Source organism: Lithobates pipiens, unplaced genomic scaffold (assembly GCF_037356315.1).
Source record: "Lithobates pipiens isolate NorthernLeopardFrog02 unplaced genomic scaffold, aLitPip1_a1.2 Scaffold_13, whole genome shotgun sequence".
NCBI lineage: Eukaryota > Metazoa > Chordata > Amphibia > Anura > Ranidae > Lithobates > Lithobates pipiens.
This window is the reverse complement of record NW_027507718.1, coordinates 508,706,879-508,727,156: the sequence shown is the minus strand read 5'-3', so window position 1 is coordinate 508,727,156 and position 20,278 is coordinate 508,706,879. Positions and strand designations below refer to the sequence as shown.

The following is a 20,278-nucleotide window of genomic DNA, read 5'->3' as shown; positions in this document are numbered from 1 at the left end:
CCTTTATTTTTATCTGGTGATCTGGTCAGTAACACACTTCGTGTCTCTACCCTGATGGATGAACAACAGAGACAGCTTCAGACAGCAGTGTAGCCAACCTGAGAAGAGCATAGTATTAGATGCACTAGAAAAATAAATAAAATTTACTAAAACAAACTGGGCAGTTACAATAGTTACAATAAAAAAAAATCCTTTCTGGACAGCTTGGTCTGTTAAAGGAAGCCTAGAAATAGAAAATGTATGTAGCCACCATATCTAAGGATTGGTAAGCTGTAATATAGTAAAAATGTTATACAAACATTGCAGTGCTACATATGAAAGTGCCATAGTGGTAAAGTCCCAAAAGGGCTTATAATGACTTTAGTGTCTTGCATTTCACCACTATAGTCATTTTAAATCCCAGGAATACTGTGAATCTCCTCCACCAAGCGAGCAAAGGTTGCACTCACCAGATAGGCTGCCAGATTATAAGCAGCACAAAAGCTTAGATCATTCCAATAGGGTATTTACCACTGTTTACACAGGCCTCCATGGCTCACACTGATTGCCACTGCTCACGCTGGTTTCCACCGGTCTGGAAACACCCTCCTTAGTCCTCCATACAGGGCTGTCATCCACTCATGTGCTCATGAATTCCCACCAAACACCAGAAAACTTGTGAGCACAACTGTGTGAACTGTGTGTGTGTGCATATATATATATATATATATATATATATATATATATTCACAACCTGTTGGTCTTTTTTCTGCCAGCACTCTTCTATGCCTCCATTCACTACTTTATAAATATCCCCCCTAAGTTTTACAAATGAGCCTATATAACCTTATCAAGCCAGTATAGCATACAAGTTTTTTTGCACACTGTATTAAACTCTAGTAAAAAAAAAGAGTCTTCAGCTCAAATCCCTGCCATCAGTCACACCCACCCTTACATGTTTCACCCACACTGGGCTTAATCATAGAGGACCGGTGAGCTGGGATTGAAGCTGAAGCCCATTTTTCATTTACTTCACAACGGAGTTACATACAGTGTGCGGTGGTACTTGTATGCTATATTGCACACATTTTAAAGCGAGATGTGCTATGTCTCTGCTAGTATCTGAATGCAGAAAAACCTGGGAGACTGATACTGCAGGCTTGGAGCGGTGCAGATCTGTTATGGTTTTTGAGCATATTTAGCCAATGCTACCCATCAGTCACAGAGGGATTGTTACAATTAAAGATGGCCTGAACACCCCCCCCCCCCCCCCCGACTCAATTTGCTCCAGAACTTTCGAACATCACAAAAGTTCGGAGCCAAACAACGAACCCCATTAAATTCTATGGGACCCGAACTTGAAAAGTCAAAAGTGCCCATTTTGAAGGCTTAAGTTATTGGGAACACAAAGGGTTTAGGGGGCCATGAACTGTCCTAGGGGACATATATCAATGCAATTTTTTTTTTTTTATAAATTAGCTTAAAGTTTAACAATAAAAATGTATAAAATTCCTTTAAATATAGTGCATGGGGGGGGGTTGGCCTTAGTCTGCTTGTATTAGAACCTGCTGCAGCAAAAATTTAATTTTCCCTACAATATTTCTTTAATTTGTAAACAACGACTTGGGGAGCCAGTCTGTATGATGAGGCCACACTCTGTATGATGAGGCACTACAATATGCTGCAGTAAAACTACTTTGGGTTTTCGCCAAATGGGCAAACAGCCAATGGTTCGGGGCGAATGTTTGCTCAGCTCAAACAGTCCACCTAACATTAGTTACAAAGTTTTCTTTTGTTTTTTCTTAAAATGATTGTCTTCTAGGTTCCAGTGTCTATGTGCTCTGAAGACTGTCCTCTGGGTTTCAGAACAGTGATGAAGAGGGGGATCCATCGTTGTTGCTTTGAGTGTATTCAGTGTCCAGAGGGGGAGATATCCAACGAGACAGGTAAAAAAATGAAAATTCTCATAGTTATGTAGTGCTCATCCCCTAAAGGGCCTGCTGATTTGGTCCCAATTGGCTGGGGTCACATACATATTCAGACTATAGAGTTGACTCTCCCAGCCCACTACTTCGAAGAACAATCCAGAAGGCAGGGGGAACGAGGCAAACCCACAGCCAGTAAAACTCAAAGTAGACCAGAGTACTCGCAAGCAACTCCACGGAGAATAGATGGATTAAAAAGCTGCATTTACTTAACCTGGCACCTGTTTAGGAGGGTGCTACATCTATAATATTATCTATCTTCTTTATTTCCTTAAAGATGATCTAATATAATTTTAAATAGTTTGTTTGGACCAAGCTGGTCAGCTTGTCATATTAGCATGTTATTTCACACACAGCATATGCATACCACACCACAAATTACACCCCAAAACACATTCTGCTATTACTCCCAAGTATGGTGATACCACATGTGTGAGACTTTTACACAACGTGGGCATATACAGAGGCCCAACATGCAGGGAGCACCCATGCCAATTCTGACATTTCTCTCCTACATGTAAAAATCATAATTTATTTGCTAGAAAATTACATAGAACCCCAAAACATTATATATATATATATATATATATATATATATATATATATATATATATATATATATATATATATATATATATATATGTCTGTGTGTGTGTGTATTTTTAGCAAAGACCTTAGAGAATAAAATGGCGAAAATATATTTTGTGCTTTAAAAAAAAAAAAGTAAAGTTAGCCCAATGTTTTTGCACAATGTGAAAGATGAAGTTATGCCGAGTAATAGATACCTAACATGTCACCCTTCAAAATTGCACACGCTTCTGGAATGGCACCAGACTTCGCTGCTTAAAAATCCCCATAGGCAACACTATAAATGTTTTTACTGGTTACATGTTTTGAGTTACAGAGGAGGTCTAGGGCCAAAAGTATTGCTTTCACTCTAACATTCGCAGAGATACCTCACATGTATGGTTTGAAGACCGTTTTCATATGTGGGCGGGACTTACGCATGCATTCGCTTCTGCTTGCGAATGCATGGGGACAGAGGCGCTTTAAGAAAAAAAAAATATTTACCTTATTTATTTTAGTTTGACACTTTTTTCCAAAAAAAACATTCCTTGTAATAGGAATATGATATGACAGGTCCTCTTTACAGTGAGATGTGGGGTCATTAAGACCCCACATCTCACCTCTAGGCTGGGAAGCCTGAAATCCCCCCCAAAAAAACGATCCTGGCTTTGATCGTAGCGGTGAGTCGGTATAACCAACGGAGGGCGGGGGAGGGGGGGGTGTCACATGTACATACAAAAAATGACACCCCAAAATAGATTCTCCTACTCCTCCTGAGTATGGCGATACCACATGTATGAGACTTCCACAGCCTGGCCACATACAGAGGCCGAGTGCAGCCGAGTATGGCTGAGCATGGCCGAGTATGGCTGGGTATGGCTGAGTATGGCAGGATATTGCAGGGTATCACCGAGTATGACAGAGTATGGCTGGGTATGGTAGAGTATGGCTGGGTATCACTGAGTATTGCAGAGTATGACTGGGCATTGCAGAGTATGGCTGGGTATGACAGGGTATTGCAGAGTATGGCATGGTATTGTAGGGTATTGCAGAGTATGGCAGGGTATTGCAGAGTATGGCAGGGTATTGCCAGAGTATAGCAGGGTATTGCAGGGTATTGCATGGTATTGCAGAGTATTGCAGGGTACTGAGTATGGCTGGGTATCACCGAGTATTGCAGAGTATGGCTGGGTATTGCAGAGTATGGTTGGGTATGGCTGGGTATTGTAGAGTATGGATGGATATGGCAGGGTATGGCAGGGTATTGCAGGATTTTGCAGGATTTTGCATGGTATTGCAGGGTATTGCAGGGTACTGGGTATGGCTGGGTATCACCAAGTATTGCAGAGTATGGCTGGGTATTGCAGAGTATGGCTGGGTATGGCAGAGTATGGCAAAGTATGGCTGAGTATTGTAGAGTACGGCTGAGTATTTTAGAGTATGGATGAGTATGGCAGGGTATTGCAATGTATTGCAGAGAATTGCAGGGTATTCCAGAGTATGGCAGGGTATTGCAGGGTTTTGCAGGGTTTTGCATGGTATTGCAGGGTATTGCATGGTATTGCAGGGTATTTCAGAGTTTTGAAGGGTATTTCAGGGTATGGCAGGGTATTGCAGAGTATGGCTGAGCAATAAGCATGGAGAGATGGCTGAGCATGGAGGGATGGATGGCTATATGTGACTGCAATTGTCACAGAGCAGCGCTGTGGGCACTACAGATCCAGCTCACAGCACTGCTGCCATCCGATCTCTCCTCTACCATTGTACCGAGCGGTACACAGAGGGCATAATGCCGGTTTGTTTACAAGTGATTGCTCCGTCATTTGATGGAGCGGTCACGTGGTAAACAGCCGCTATCAGCGGCCATTTACCGTGATCCATGATGCGCCGGGTCCTCTGAACCCGGCGGTCGCGGATGTTCTCAGGTGAGCACCCCAGGGGGCACGCAAGAGTGGGATTCTGGGAGGACATCCCTGTACACCCTCTCAGAGTTATGCAACCGCCCTGTAGCCGTCATTAAGTAGTTAATTGAACCTGATAAAATAAAATAAAAATTCTGCTGTCTCTTTAACCACTTCCCGACCAGCGCACGACGACGTACGTCGACAGAATGGCACGGGCAGGCATATTGGCGTACGGGTACGTCCAATATTCGATGCCGCCCTGCCATCGGGAGCGTGCCACCGGCGGCGCGCTCCCGCGCTGGTCGGGACCCCCGTGAGTCCGGTCGCGGGACCCGCGGACTCGATCGCCGCGGGCATCCCCGCGATCGTCTCACGGAGCGGCCGAATGGAGGAAATGCTGTGTAAACAACATTTTTCCATTCTGCCTAGCAACTAGTGACGCTGATCTCTGCTCCATGTGATTGGAGCAGAGATCAGTGTACACTAAATGAAAGCCCAACCCCTCCACAGTTAGTAACACACCCCTAGGAACACTTAACCCCTACACTGCCACCCACTGGTTAACCCTTTCACTGCCAGTGTCATTTACACAGGAATCACTGCATTTATATAGCAGTGATTACTGTATAAATGACAATGGTCCCAAAAATGTGTCAAAAATGTCCGATGGGTCCCCCACAATGTCACAGTCACAATAAAAATCGCAGATCGCCGCCATTACTAGTAAAAAAAAAAATAATAAAAAATTATTAATAAAAATGCTATAAAACTATCCCTATTTTGTAAACGCTATAACTTTTGCGCAAACTAATCAATAATCGCTTATTGCGATTTTTTTTACCAAAAATATGTAGAAGAATACGTATCGGCCTAAACTGAGGGAAAAAAATGTTTTTTTATATATTTTTGGGGGATATTTATTATAACAAAAAGTAAAAAATAATGCGTTTTTTTCAAAATTGTCGCTCTATTTTTGTTTATAGTGCAAAAAATAAAAACCGCAGGGGTGATCAAATACCACCAAAAGAAAGCTCTATTTGTGGGAAAAAAAGGACGTCAATTTTGTTTGGGAGCCACGTCGCACGACCGCGCAATTGTCAGTTAAAGCGACGCAGTGCCGAATCGCAAAAAGTGGTCTGGTCTTTGACCAGCAAATTGGTCCGGTCTGAAAGTGGTTAACTGTTATGCATCGTACACACGATCGGACTTTCCGACAACAAAACCGTGGATTTTTGTTTGAAGAGTGTTGACTCCAACTTGTCTTGCATGAACACAGTCACACAAATGTTGGCCAACAATTACGAACGTAGTGACGTACAAGATGTACGGCGAGCCGATGTGATATCTCCATTATGAAAGATAGTTTTACAAGACCCAACGATTCCGGCTCATCCTTGATTCCAAGCATGCGTGCTTCTACTTTGGACTTTTGTCTGATGGACTTGTGTACACACGATCGGAAAATCTGACAACACACATTTGTTGTCAGAAAATTTGAGAACATGCTAGCCAACATTTGTTGGCGGAAAGTCTGACAACAATTGTCCGATGGAGCATACACATGGTTGGAATTTCTGCCAACAGCCTGACATCCAACATTTCCCATCGGAAAATCTGATCGTGTGTACGGGGCTTTAGAGATTATTTTAAATGATCCCCAGTAAAAAAAACATGAGCTTCTGCTTGAGTATCATTTATTTTTTTTCAAAATGCATGTGACTAGATAAATCTCAGTTCTTATTAGATTTATTAACTTAGTGATAAAACAATTTTGAAGGAAAAAAACAGCATTTCGATTACATCATAGAAACAAAATACACATTCCGACCACAAAATCCGTCAGATTTTTTCAGACGGATTTTGGCCGAAACTTGTGTTGCGTACACACGGTCAGACAAAGTTGTTAGAAAATCCGATTGTTTGGAACAAGGTGACGTTCGTTGCGTACGACAGGACTACATAGAGGCTAGTAGCCAATAGCTTTGTTCTCGTAATTTAATCTGAGCATGTGTGGCACTTTGTCCATCGGAATTCTCTACAAACAATTGGAAAAAGTCCGATTTTGTTGGAAAATTTTAGATCCAGCTCTCAAACTTTTTCCGGCGGAATTTCCGACGGAAAAAGTCCAATAGAGCCCACACACGATTGGATTTTCCGACAACATAATCCGATCGGACCTTTTTTGTTGGAATTTCTTAACGTGTGTACAGGGCATTAAACCTATGAACTACCTTGCCGGGATCTCCCCGAGGAGCTGAGAATGTGCTATTCTGTTAACCCCTCACAGAGATGAAACAAACCCCTGGTGACTACACCTGCAATAGGATAATTACTTCAACAATGGGATTCATACATCCACCCAATCAGCTGAGAAGAGAGCACTGCACCTTATGCCTCGTACACACGATCAAACAATCCGGTGGAAAAGTCCCCCCGTGTGTAGGCTCTGGCGGACTTTTTTTACCCAACTACTTAGAAAGTAGTTTTGCACTCCAATCTTTCCATCGGACTCGCATTTCGGCGGACAATCCGGTCATGTGTGTGCCAGTCTGCCGTACTTTTGAAATGAACGGACTTTTCCTGCCCGGAGAAAAGTCCGCTCATTTTGAGCACGTCTCCAGGTAGCCGGAGCCAGCGAAGGAGGCGTCGCTGGTCCCGTCACATGGTATGAACTTAAAGGGGAAAAAATCGGCGTGGGGGTCCCCCCCAGGTCCACATCAGACCCTTATCCAAGCACGCTACCCGGACGGCCAGGAAAGGGGGGGACGAGCGAGCGCCCCGCCCTCCTTAGCCATACCAGGCCGCGTGCCCTCAACATGGGGGGGTGCCTTGGGGAAGGGGGGGCCGCGCGGCCCCCAACCCCAAAGCACCTTGTCCCCATGTTGATGAGGACAAAGGCCTCTTCCCGACAACCCTGGCCGTTGGTTGTCAGGGTCTGCGGGCGGGGTGCTTATCGGAATCCGGGAGCCCCCTTTAATAAGGGGGCCCCCGGATACCGGCCCCCCACCCTATGTGAATGAGTATGGGGTACAATGTACCCCTACCCATTCACCTGTGGAAAAAAAGTAAAAAAACACACAAGGGTTAAAATAGTTTATTGCACAGCTCCGGGGGTCTTCTGTCCATCTTCGGGGGTCTTCTTGCCAGACTCCTCCGCTATCTTCTGCTAGCTCTTTTACTAGCGGAGGAGACCGGCTTTCTTCTTCGCCACCGCCCTCTTCCGACTTCAGGGGTCTTGTCTACCTCTTCGGGGGTCTTGTCCCCCTCTTCGGTTCTTCTTGCCAGGCCACCGCACCTCCTTCTGGCTCTTTTACAGGTGGTGGCCCGGTCTTCTGTTGGCGCCGTCGCCACCATCGCCGCCGTCTTCTTTTCTTCTCTTCAGATGTTGCCTCGTTGCTGCCTCCGCTCACAATGGCAGGGACGTGGCGCACGGCGACTTATATAGGGACATCGCCGGATAATGTCCCCGCCCATTATGATGTTACAGTCCCAGAGGATGCTGGGACTGTGACCTCATAATGGGCGGGGACATCATCCGGCGATGTCCCTATTTAAGTCGCCACGTCCCTGCCATTGTGAGCGGAGACAGCGACGAGGCAACATCTGAAGAGAAGAAGAGAAGACGACGACAGCGGCGACGGCGGCGACAGAAGACCGGGCCACCGCCTGTAAAAGAGCTAGAAGAAGGCGCAGTGGCCCGGCAAGAAGACCCAAAGAGGGGGACAAGACCCCCGAAGTCGCAAGAAGAGGGCGGCGGCGAAGAAGAAAGCCAGGCTCCTCTGCTAGTAAAAGAGCTAGCAGAAGATAGCGGAGGAGTCCGGCGAGAAGACCCCCGGAGCTGTGCAATAAATTATTTTGACCCTTGTGTGTTGTGTTTTTTTTTAAACTTTTTTTCACAGGTGAATGGGTAGGGGTACATTGTACCCCATACTCATTCACATAGGGTGGGGGGCCGGTATCCGGGAGCCCCCTTATTAAAGGGGGATCCCGGATTCCGATAAGTCCCCCGCCTGCAGACCCCGACAACCAATGGCCAGGGTTGTCGGGAAGAGGCCCTTGTCCTCATCAACATGGGCACAAGGTGCTTTGGAGTGGGGGGGCCGTGCGGCCCCCCTTCCCCAAGGCACCCCCATGTTGAGGGCATGCGGCCTGATACGGCTCAGGAGGGGGGGCGCTCGCTCGCCCCCCCTTTTCTGGCCGGCCGGGTAGCGTGCTCGGATAAGAGTCTGATGTGGACCTGGGGGGGACCCCCACGTGGATTTTTTCGGCGTAGGGGTTCCCCTTTAAGTCCATACCATGTGATGGGGCCAGCGACGCCTCCTTCGCTGGCCCCGGATACCTGGAGACGCGCTCAAAAGGAGCAGACTTTCCTCCGCATGTGTGGGCGAGTCCGTTCATTTCAAAAGTACGGCGGATAGTCCGGCGGACTTAATACGCCTATTAGTCCGCTGAAAAAGTGCCGTGTGTGGGCAAGTAGCTCGTTCGGAAAGTCCGGCGGACAGTCCGCCAGACTAAGTCTGCCGTATAGTCCGCTACGTGTGTACGCGGCATTAAAGTCACCATGAGTGAATGCAGTGCAATCTAACAAACAGCTATACCTGGGGGATGAGTGTAAAGTCTGATGAATAAAATTGAGCCCCGCTGCTAGTCCTGTGTACAAAACAGAAGACTACAATAAATCCTCATCCAATCCTGAGTCTCAGGTAATGGTAAGTGCCTGTGGGTACTAAACACAGAGGCAACAGGTGCTATGATGATGTCCAACAGGTCGCTACGGTATATTTCGTTATTGAACACCACATAGAGGATGAGCGTAATATCCACTGCTTGCTCCTCTTGGTTTCAAATGTGAATAGGGCAATTCCATCTGTAATACATAGTCACCACTAGGGATGAGCTTCGTGTTCGAGTCGAACATACGTTCGACTCGAACATCGGCTGTTCGCACGTTTGGCAAATACCGAACGTTATGGGCCGTTCGCGCCAAATTCGTGTGCATCCGCTCACGGCCCACAATGCACTGCGCCATTGCAGTGCATTGCTAGCTCATGATTGGCCAAGCATGCACTGTGACCCCGCATGCTTGGCCAATTACAGCGCCGGCAGCGAGGAGAGCCACGATTGGCCACAGGCAGGATGCCTGTGGCCAATCATAGCACAGGCTGTGTAGTACACGCCCCACACTATATAAGGCCGCCAGCGCGGCGGCCTTGTGTAGTGTGTTGGCGTCTGTAAGAGTTAGTGGGTGTTCTCTGTGTACCTTCAACACAGTATACACCATTCGTTATCGGCCGATTTTGCATTCTTGCTCTTCTGTAATTGAGCTGTTAGCTATCTGCAGGAGTTTGTGGGTGTTGTCTGCGTGCCCTGACCGCAGTATACACCATTATATCCACCTATATAGCTAGCTATATTGCTCTTCTGTAATAGAGCTTGCAGTCAGTTGTAGGAGATTGTGCACGTTGTCTGCGTGCCCTGACCGCAGTATACACCATTATATACACCTATATAGCTAGCTATATTGCTCTTCTGTAATAGAGCTTGCAGTCAGTTGTAGGAGATTGTGCGTGTTGTCTGCGTGCCCTGACCGCACTATACACCATTATATCCACCTATATAGCTCTTCTCTAATTGAGTCATCTGCCATCTGCAGGAGTTAGTGGGTGTTGTGTGCCTCCAGCACAATATACACTACCCAATTGCTGGTTTCCCCATCTCCCTTAAGGCCATTACCATGTCTGGAAGGCCAACAAGGAGAGGCAGACAGGCGCGAGCCGATAAAAGAGGGCAAGCAGGCTCTGTGTCTAGAGACAACAGTGCTGGTCGTGGACGCGTTGCATCGTCATCATCAGCACGTGGCCATGGGACACGCTTGTCCTTTTCGGCAGCTTGACGTGTTGAGCCACATCATGCCGAAGACTTGGTAGAGTGGATGACCAAGCCCTCTTCATCCTCCTCATCCTCTCTCACCCAGGCTCAGGGTACTAGCAAAGCAGCTGCCAACGCATCGTTTTCCCTCGTCTCAATGTCATCATCAGTGACATCTTCCCTAGACCCACCACGTCCTCCTGAGGAGTCCCCTGAACTCTTTGAGCACAGTGTTGGGTACATGCTCCAGGAGGATGCCCAGTGTTTTGTGGGCTCTGATGATGATACTCAGCTAGAGGAAGGCAGTAGTGTGAGCGCAGAGAGAGAGGATGCTCAAGAAGGACAGCAATCTGGCAGTCATGTTCCACAAGCTGCAGCATACTGCCAGGTTTGCTCCAGCGATGAAGAGGGAGGGGATGGTGAGGGCACTGACTCCACATGGGTGCCTGGTAGAAGAGAGGAGAAGGAGGCACACGTCCAAAAAAACGGGATGCCTTCCGGGGGCCAGTTTAGGGGCAGCACACCGCAGAGCTCCGCCTGTGCAGGGCGCTGCCTCTGCGCGTTATTCTAAAAGTTCTTTGGTGTGGGCCTTTTTTGAGACGAGTGCATCAGATCGCACCGCTGCTATTTGCAACATATGTCTCAAGCGCATTTCGCGTGGCCAAAACATCAGCCACTTGGGCAACACATGCTTGACCAGACATATGTTGACCTGCCATGCAGCTCATTGGCAAGCGTACCTCAAAGACCCACACCAAAGAACAAAGTGGACCTCTCCTTGCTCCTCATCAGCTGGGATCTCCAACCCCACTAGACCTTCAGTCCTCTCTGAAACCTGCTCTGAGAGGAATGAAGCTGTAGAATTAGGTGTGTCACAGCCAAGTGCTTCCGGGCACTCTGCTAGCAGTACACCCACGTCCGATTATAGCAGACAAATTCCCCTGCCCCAGCTGCTGGACCGTCAAAAGAAGTTCACTCCCTGCCATCCACATGCCCAGCGGTTGAATGCTAGCTTGGCTAAATTGCTAGCACTTCAACTGCTGCCTTTTCAGTTGGTAGACTCGGCCCCTTCCATGAGTTTGTACAACGTGCGGTTCCTCAGTGGCAGGTCCCCAAACTCCAAACTTTTTCTCACGGAAGGCGATTCCGGCTCTCTAATGGCATGTGGAAGGCAATGTCCTTGCCTTGCTGGACAGGGCGGTCAGCGGTAAGGTGCATATTACCGCTGACTCATGGTCCAGCAGGCATGGACAGGGACGTTACCTGTCTTTCACAGCCCACTGGGTCACTCTTCTGGCAGCTGGGAAGGATGCAGGACAAGGTGCAGTAGTGTTGGAGGTTGTTCAGCCACCACGCCTGCAAAATGCTACTACTGGTTGTGACACACCTCTCTCCTCCACCCCCTCCTCTTCTTCTTCCTCCATGGCCTCTTCCAGTGCTCTGTCCTCAGAACCAGTGGTGCTCCGTAGGTGTTCAAGGGGCTACGCAAGTACGCAGGCAAAACTATGCCATGCCGTGCTTGCGCTAGTTTGTTTGAGGGACAGGAGCCACACTGGGGCAGATATTTTGTCAGCTCTGCAGGGGCAGGCCGAGAGGTGGTTGACGCCACGCCAGCTTAAGTCAGGAATGGTGGTTTGCGACAATGGCACCAATCTCCTCTCCGCCCTCCGACAGGGACAACTGACCCATGTGCCCTGTGTGGCTCACGTCCCTACTGGCTTACAGGATGTCCTGAAGCAGGCCAGGAAAGTCTGTGTGCATTTCCGCCGATCATTTAATGCCTGTGCTCGGCTGGCTGAGCTCCAAAAGGAGTTGAACCTGCCCCAGAACCGCCTTTTATGTGACATGCCCACCAGGTGGAACTCAACGTTGGCCATGCTGCAGCAGCTGCACATGCAGCAGAGGGCCATCAATGAGTACCTGTGCGACTACGGCACCAGGACAGGGTCAGGGGAGCTTGGCTTTTTCTCACCACGCCAGTGGGGCATGATCAGGGATGCATGCACTGTCCTGTCACTATTTGAGGAGGCCACAAGGATGGTGAGCAGTGACAGTGCATTCATCAGTGACACTGTACCTCTTGTCCACCTGTTGGAGCACACGCTGCGTGAAATAATGCCTTTCAAGGCCCCCTTTATCCAGACAGTGTTCCTGCTGTTCCACCCATCACACAGGAAGAGGATGAGGAGGAGGATGAGGATGATTGTGTCAGCATGGAGGTGGAGGCTGGCACTCAGCATCAGCAGCAGAAGTCTTGTAGGGATGATTTACAGTCCCAAGAAACCTGTGGACTTGTACGTGGCTGGGAGGAGGTAGCTGCGGATCATGTTGTCCTTAGTGACCCAGAGGACTCCGGACCGAATGCCTCAGCTAACCTACACTGCATGGTCTCCCTGATCCTGCAAAGCCTGCGGAAGGATGCTTGTATTCTTCGGATCAAGGAGAGGGACCATTACTGGCTGGCCACTCTCCTTGATCCACAGTACAAGGGTAAGGTTGCCAACCTTATCTTGCCGTCGCAGAGGGAGCAGAGGATGACACATCTCCGGGAGGCCTTCCAGAAAGGTCTGTGTAATGCGTTCTCAGAGACTGGGAGGTTACAAACTCCTGGTCCTGGACAACGTGTTGCTGAGGCATCGGTCAGAAGGAGCGGTGGAGAAGGTGGCCGTCTGACCAATGCATTCAGACAATTTTTTAGTCCGCAGCCCCAAGTATGATCGGTTCCAGCAACCATCGCCAGCGTCTGATTTACATGGTGCAGAAATACCTAGGGGCAAGGTCTGACTTGGACACCTTTCCCACCGAAAATCCTCTGGCTTACTGGGTCTTGAGGATGGATCACTGGCCAGAGCTTCCACAGTATGCAATTGAGCTACTGGCCTGTCCTGCATCCAGCGTTCTTTCGGAACGCACCTTCAGTGCTGTTGGTGGCTTTGTTACCGATCACAGGGTGCGCCTGTCCACCGACTCAGTTGAACGACTGACCTTCATAGAGATGAATCAGTGTTGGATCACCCACAGCTACCAAGCACCTGAAGCTGATGTAACTGAATATTTTTTTTTTTTTGAAATATCACATCCCTTCAAGACTGCCTATGCTGATGTTGAGTGACTGTCCTGTTATGTTGATTGTCTATCCTCTACCTCTTCCGCTGATATGTTCGAAAGAACATTTTTGGTTCTGGTTGATGACACCAGCCCAATTTTTAAGCCCCTGTTTAACAGGGGCGTTTAATTAAAATTTTTGATGCAATGTTTTGCAGCAGGGCTCATTCCTGCACTACAACTAGAGTATATGGGAGAGGTTGCAGTGTCGTGGCACCAGCACCAGTGCCTAAGGCCCAATTTTTCAGCCCCTGTTTAACAGGGATGTTTAATTACAATTTTTGATGCAATGCTTTTCAGCAGGGCTCATTCCTGCACCACAACTAGATTATATGGGAGAGGCTGCAGTGTTGTGGCACCAGCACCAGTGCCAGCAGTCCAATTTTTCAGCCCCTCTTTAACAGGGGCATTTAATTACAGTTTTTTTAATGCAATGCTTTGCAGCAGGGCTCATTCTTGCACTACAACTAGAGTATATGGGAGAGGTTGCAGTGTCGTGGCACCAGCACCAGTGCCTAAGGCCCAATTTTTCAGCCCCTGTTTAACTGGGGCATGTAATTACAATTCTTGATATAATATTTCACAGCAGGGCCCGTTCCTGTGCCCACCCAGAGTAACTGTGAGGACTTATAGTGTTGTGGCACCAGCACCACAATCACCAAAGGTCAGTTTTTCTACCATTGTTCAACAATGGCATGTAATTACAATTCTTGATATAATTGTTCACAGCAGGGCGCTCCAGCGCCCACCAAGAGTCACTTTGAGGGCTTACAATGTTGTGGCAACACCAACACCTTATTCCGCCATTTCTGCAGAGCTTATAGGGCAGGCCCCTACTTTCAAACATCCAACTTACAAACGTCTCCTACTTGCAAACGGAAGGAGACAACAGGAAGTGAGATGAAAAAAGACAGACAGCAAAACAAATTATACAGGGGTGATAACCCTTCCCTATGTTTTCCAAAAAGCTTAAAAATAGATTTTTTGACTGGAACTACACTTTAAAAATGTACCAGTTCAAAATTACAAACAGATTCTACTTAACACAACAAATCTACACAGTCCCTGTCTTGATTGCACCGCCTGTATACTGCTGTTCTGAGTATATAGGGCCTGGGGGCCCCACATCTTTCCTTTTTTTAATATGGGTACGGGGTTTCCCTTAATATCCGTACAAGACCCAAAGAGGCTGGTACTGGGTGGGGGGCTACCCATGCCATTTTTCTCAATGATTTTCATCCATATTGCCGGAACCAGATATTACATTAAAAACGCAAGCAGTTTGAAATGACTCTTTTTCCGTTAAATGTCATTTTGTGCAGGGACTGTTCAAAACACGGCAAACATGTGGCACTTTACAGGCACACTCTAGACACCCCCCAGGCATGATATTTAAAGGAATATTTAACTTTTTTTTCACTTTAATCGTCATTAAAATCAGTGCTCCTGCCAAAACAGCCATTTGTAAAAACATTTTAGGCATTGACCCATGTCCCCTGGGGCAGGAGCCAGGTCCCCAAACCCTTTTTAGGACAGTATCTTGCATATTAGCCATTAAAATTATCACTTTTTATTTTGACCATTCGAGTCCCATAGACTTCAATGGGGTTCTAAAGTTCGTATGAATTTTCGGTCCGTTCGAAAGTTCTGGTGCGAACCTAACCGGGGTTTGTTCGGCTCATCCCTAGTCACCACTAGGACATAGCTTCAAAGGACATAAGCTCAAACATATCTGGCAGCACAGTAGACATCCGATCCAGCTAGTACTAAACCACAGCACAGTTGAGTCGCTATCGGGGTGCGGGCAGCCCGCACCCGGGTGCCACCCGCCAATGGGGTGTCACCATTAAGGTGCTGTCAAGCCCCTCCATCAGTGTAGTGTGACTTTGGGCTCTTTTCCCTGCTCAGTCCAGAAGAGAACTCGGCGGCACTGTGACAGGAGAAAGGCAAGCTGCTGGCTATCAGAAGTTTCCCCCACTCACCCCCCCTTTCTCCTGTCAGGGAAAAGAGATGGCGGCTCTTACCAGGTTCCCTGCCCAGCTTCCTGCCTGCTCCATTCCCTTTCTATTGGCCATAACTTAGGGCCAATCAAAGGAAACTCAGAGAGGAGAGCATCATAGGACATGCAGACCCAAAGATTGGGGGCCCCATTTTCCACAGGGAGGAGGCCACAGCTCAATCAAGAGGGAGATTGAGCAACTGCAGCCTGGAAAAAAGCTGAGGGAGAGAGCACTACAGGGCAAAGAATAATGAGTGTGGTGGGAGGAAGCCAGAGAGAGAGCCCCGCTGCCCAGCGCCACCAGAGAGAGCCCCGCTGCCCAGCACCACCAGAGAGAGCCAAGCTGCCCAACACCACCAGAGGGAGAAAGACTGAGCCACTACCAGGGTACAGACACGCTACACTACTGACCATAGTCGCCCCCGGGGAACCCAGAGTGAGCAATTGTCCAGCCGGAGGACTCACTGCTGTCGTTTTTCTGGGTCTGGTAAGAGGGTCTGTTGGCCATTATCCATTACTTATCCTAGGGATGGTACTACATCTCTGACGATGATAATGTGATAATTACATTGTCGAAAAGGGGCGGTGCACGGGTGACCCTAAAATGATGCCCCCCCTGAAAAAGTTCTGCGGATGGCAATGTGGGAGAGGAATGACCCAGTGGTTTCCAGCCTGTCTAATTTCTTGAAACTCTTTCGGAATATCTTCCAGGAAACCAGGTCGTGTCTCTTCAGCGGCCAGCACTCTTTTACGTCTCCGCCAAGAGTCTGCTTCTGTTGGACAGTATGCTCTTCATTTCTGCATACTGACTGCTGAGCTGAGCTGGAACAATGAGGCCTTAGTTGCAACACCCCTTGGTCCTTAGTCAGCCTGAGCTCCCCTCTCTTTGACCGGTGGAGCATCTCCTGCCAGCTGAGGAACCTATGCAGCTGGGCCAGACCAGGCTATCCCCCGAGGAACATGCTAGGTGCAGAACTCTGTGCTTGTTTCTCTACTGTGGGGGCAAAGGTCATTTTCGGGACACATGCTCATTTATTCTAGGAAACGATCGGGTCTAATACATCTGGAAGGTGGAGTATTGGACCCAGAAAAGTCACCTTCTCATCTTCTTCTTTTGGTGTTTCTTCATGTTGGCATTTCCTCCCACTCGGCCTTGGCTTATGTGGATTCCGGAAGCTGCTGGCAATTTTATGGACTGGAGAACTGCATCTTCCATGAACCTTACCCTTTCACCGATCGGTGATTGATGGCACTGCTCTTCCAGGGGGCCCTATCCACTTCCAGACCCTCCCTGTTAAGATGTCAGTAGGAATACTCCACCAGGAGCGGATATCTCTCCTTATCCTTCCTAAGGTCTCAACCCCTATCGTATTGGGGCTTCCTGGGTTGCAGCTCCACTCTCCACGCATTGACTGGACTTCTTTGCAGATCCTAGCTTGAGGTCCCTCCTCCTGTTTCTCATCCTGCCTACTCAAGGTTGCCCCTAAGGAGAGACTTTCTGTGGCAGGGATCCAAGAGAGGTCTTGGATCCCTGCATCTGATGTCTTTTCACTTTGTCTCTTAAGGAGGTTTTCATCTGAGGTTCCCCTCCAAGCCTGGGCCCAAGCGAAGGAGGAAGAGGCCTCGTAAAGATGGGGGGGGGGGGTACTGTCATGACTCTGCAGTAATACTTTCATGTCCTGTCTGTCTCTTACCTGGTCTGTGTATCAGCCTTAGGGCTTGCACTCTCACACCTGCATGGTTAAGTAATCTTCCCTCAGTGTGGTTCCACCCTAGCCTCAACAGGAACCATTATTTAACACTTTGTTCTCCAAGCCTGCCTTGCCGAGCAATATTGTGTGTTTAAAAAGTAAAAGAAATATCTGCGCTATGACAAATAATAACTGATAAGCACTGTAACCCAGATAGTAGGCAGAAAAGCAGATAAAAAAGCAAAAAAAGTGCAGTGCTAGAATTGAGATTAATGTTAGTTGATATAAATGTAGGTGTACCACAACTGATTATGAAAGTGCAAATGATATCCGTGATTATAAACCATACATCATAAAAAATCAATACAATGCATAACAACAATTAATTGAGCAATGTCCAATGCATCAATTGTGCACAAATAACAAATGTCCATATATAGATCTAATTAATAAGTGACTTAATTTCATAAGATAAAATCTTGGTGCACTGTAAGGTGAATTATTCCTGAATAGTGGGATGTGAAAAATAGACTTGGTCACGTGGGACCACCACCACAGAGAGACAGGAGGCTTACCAGAAAGCCAGTGACCGCCCTTACTCGGGGGGTCATTCAAGGCTTGTTGGATCTGAGATCCACTCAGGAAATATACTGGTAACTGCAGCCTGGAGAGATGTTCCAATGTGCTAGGTCTTCACCACCGGATGGTTTCCACAGACGCTGCGCGATATTCCAATCCAATCCCACGGCCAAGAGTGCAAGTGAATGAATATATAAAAAGAAAAAGAAAAACTCCAACAGCGCAATAATGCTACAGAAATGCTTTATTAGAGGGTAATGCAATGCTGCATGTAACAAGATGACCCACGACCATGTCACTCGATTTATCTAATAAAAATTGGAATTCCAAACAAAGTAAAATCAGATCTATGTGTGAGGGTGATCGCGCATGCTCAGAGCATGTGTGCGTAGTGTCCCAATTTCGTTATACTTGGCGTCATCAGGGGTACACCCACACGCCTACACCAACACTCTAAATAGTCCTTTGGCAGAACAATGAAGCACTGCAATTGGTCAGATCAAATGATTCAAGGGTACTGATTGAATATATATGATGAAAGGAGTAAAGTATGAGTAATATGAGTAAAGGAGTCAAGCAGACAGGACAATCTATTAGCCAGTAGAAGCGCACGCTGATTCAAACATAGCATGCACATAGTAATATATATATATCACCATCATGTGGCTAAAAAAGGATATTGCAACCCTACTACAAATTTAAAAAGGAGATTTAAAAAGGAAAAAAACTGCTCCCATATACTGCCAGTGTAAATGTTGTTCTTAAATGCAATAGGAAATATAAATATATGTGAAAATCTCACAGTAATCCTCAACATAGAAACATGCCAAAGCAATGTTCCCTATATGAATATGATGGATTCACTCAATATATTAACCCATCCATAGTTAAACTAAATGCATGATCAAGGAAATATGTATATAAACAAATAAAAATACATTTAAAATAAAATAAAATAAAATTAGAATTAAAATAAAAAATAAGAAGCAAAAATATCTCAACTTAAGTTCAGTCAGGGATCATCAACAGTTATTAATAATGCAATTGATGGCCCACTCCACATTAAGATCCCCAGGTATGTGGGACCCCAATGTAAATATCCAATTGGTCCCAGCTAGGGATGAGCCGAACACCCCCCAGTTCGGTTCGCACCAGAACTTTCGAACGGACCCCAAATTCGTACGAACGTTAGAACCCCATTGAAGTCTATGGGACTCGAACGTTCGAAATGAAAAGTGCTATTTTTAACGGCTAATATGCAAGATACTGTCCTAAAAAGGGTTTGGGGACCTGGCTCCTGCCCCAGGGGACATGGGTCAATGCTTAAAATGTTTTTAAAAATGGCAGTTTTGGCGGGAGCACTGATTTTAATGACGATTAAAGTGAAAAAAAAAAGTGAAATATTCCTTTAAATATGGTGCCTGGGGGGTGTCTGTAGTATGCCTGTGAAGTGCCACGTGTTTCCCGTGTTTAGAACAGTCCCTGCACAAAATGACATTAAACGGAAATAACACCATTTAAAACTGCTTGCGGTTTTAATGTTATATCTGGTTCCTGCAATATGGTTGAAAATCATTGAGAAAAATGGCATGGGTAGCCCTCCCTGCCCATTACCAGCCTATTTGGGTCTTGTACGCATATTAAGGGGAACCCTGTACCCATATTAAAAAAAGGAAATGCGTGTGGCCCCCAGGCCCTATATACTCAGAACAGCAGTATACAGGTGGTGCAAACAAGACAGGGACTGTGTAGGTTTGTTGTGCTAAGTTGAATCTGTTTGTAATTTTCAACTGGTACATTTTTAAAGTGTAGCTCCAGTCAAAAAAACTATTTTTAAGCTTTTTGGAAAACATAGGGAAGGGTTATCACCCCTGTATAATTTGTTTTGTCGTCCATCTTTTTTCATCTCACTTGCTGTTGTCTCCTTCCATTTGCAAGTAGGAGATGTTTGTAAATTGGATGTTTGAAAGTAGGGGCCTGCCCTATATGCTCTGCAGAAATGGCGGAACAAGGTGTTGGTTTTGCCACAACATTGTAAGCCCTCAAAGTGACTCTTGGTGGGCGCTGGAGCGCCCTGCTGTGAACGATTATATCAAGAATTGTAATTACATGCCATTGTTGAACAGTGGTAGAAAAATTGACCTTTGGTGGTTGTGGTGCTGGTGCCACAACACTATAAGTCCTCACCGTTACTCTGGGTGGGCACAGGAAGGGGCCCTCCTGTGAAATATTATATCAAGAATTGTAATTACATGTCCCTGTTAAACAGGGGCAGAAAAATTTGGCCTTAGGCACTGCTGCTGGTGCCACCACACTGCAACCTGTCAGGGAAATAGGCGTTACCTCAGAACACACGATCGTGTTAACGCGCGTCAGCGCTCACGAAGACGCAATGTGATTCCCAGACGAACGCCTGATGTAGCTTCTGTTCACGTGCGAGTACGCGGGGTAGGACGAACGCATAGCGTTACACGTCGTAGGCGTACGAACGCGGTGGCGCGCTCACGACGTAATCCCAGCGCCGTGCCTATTTAAACGTTCACCTGACAGTGCCGCATTGCTGGTTTATCGTCAGCTTTTCCTGAGTACCTGTGCCTGTTA

At 47.1% G+C, this 20,278-nt stretch overlaps 1 protein-coding gene across 1 annotated transcript in view; it reads left to right on the top strand.

Annotated features, from left to right (window-relative positions):
- LOC143975922 (vomeronasal type-2 receptor 26-like) overlaps positions 1-20,278 on the top strand; it is a 76,416-nt gene that overhangs the window by 47,164 nt on the left and 8,974 nt on the right. The window contains exon 3 of the mRNA XM_077478456.1: positions 1,802-1,925. Coding sequence (XP_077334582.1) covers positions 1,802-1,925 — 124 coding nt within the window. The remainder of the gene's footprint in view (positions 1-1,801; positions 1,926-20,278) is intronic.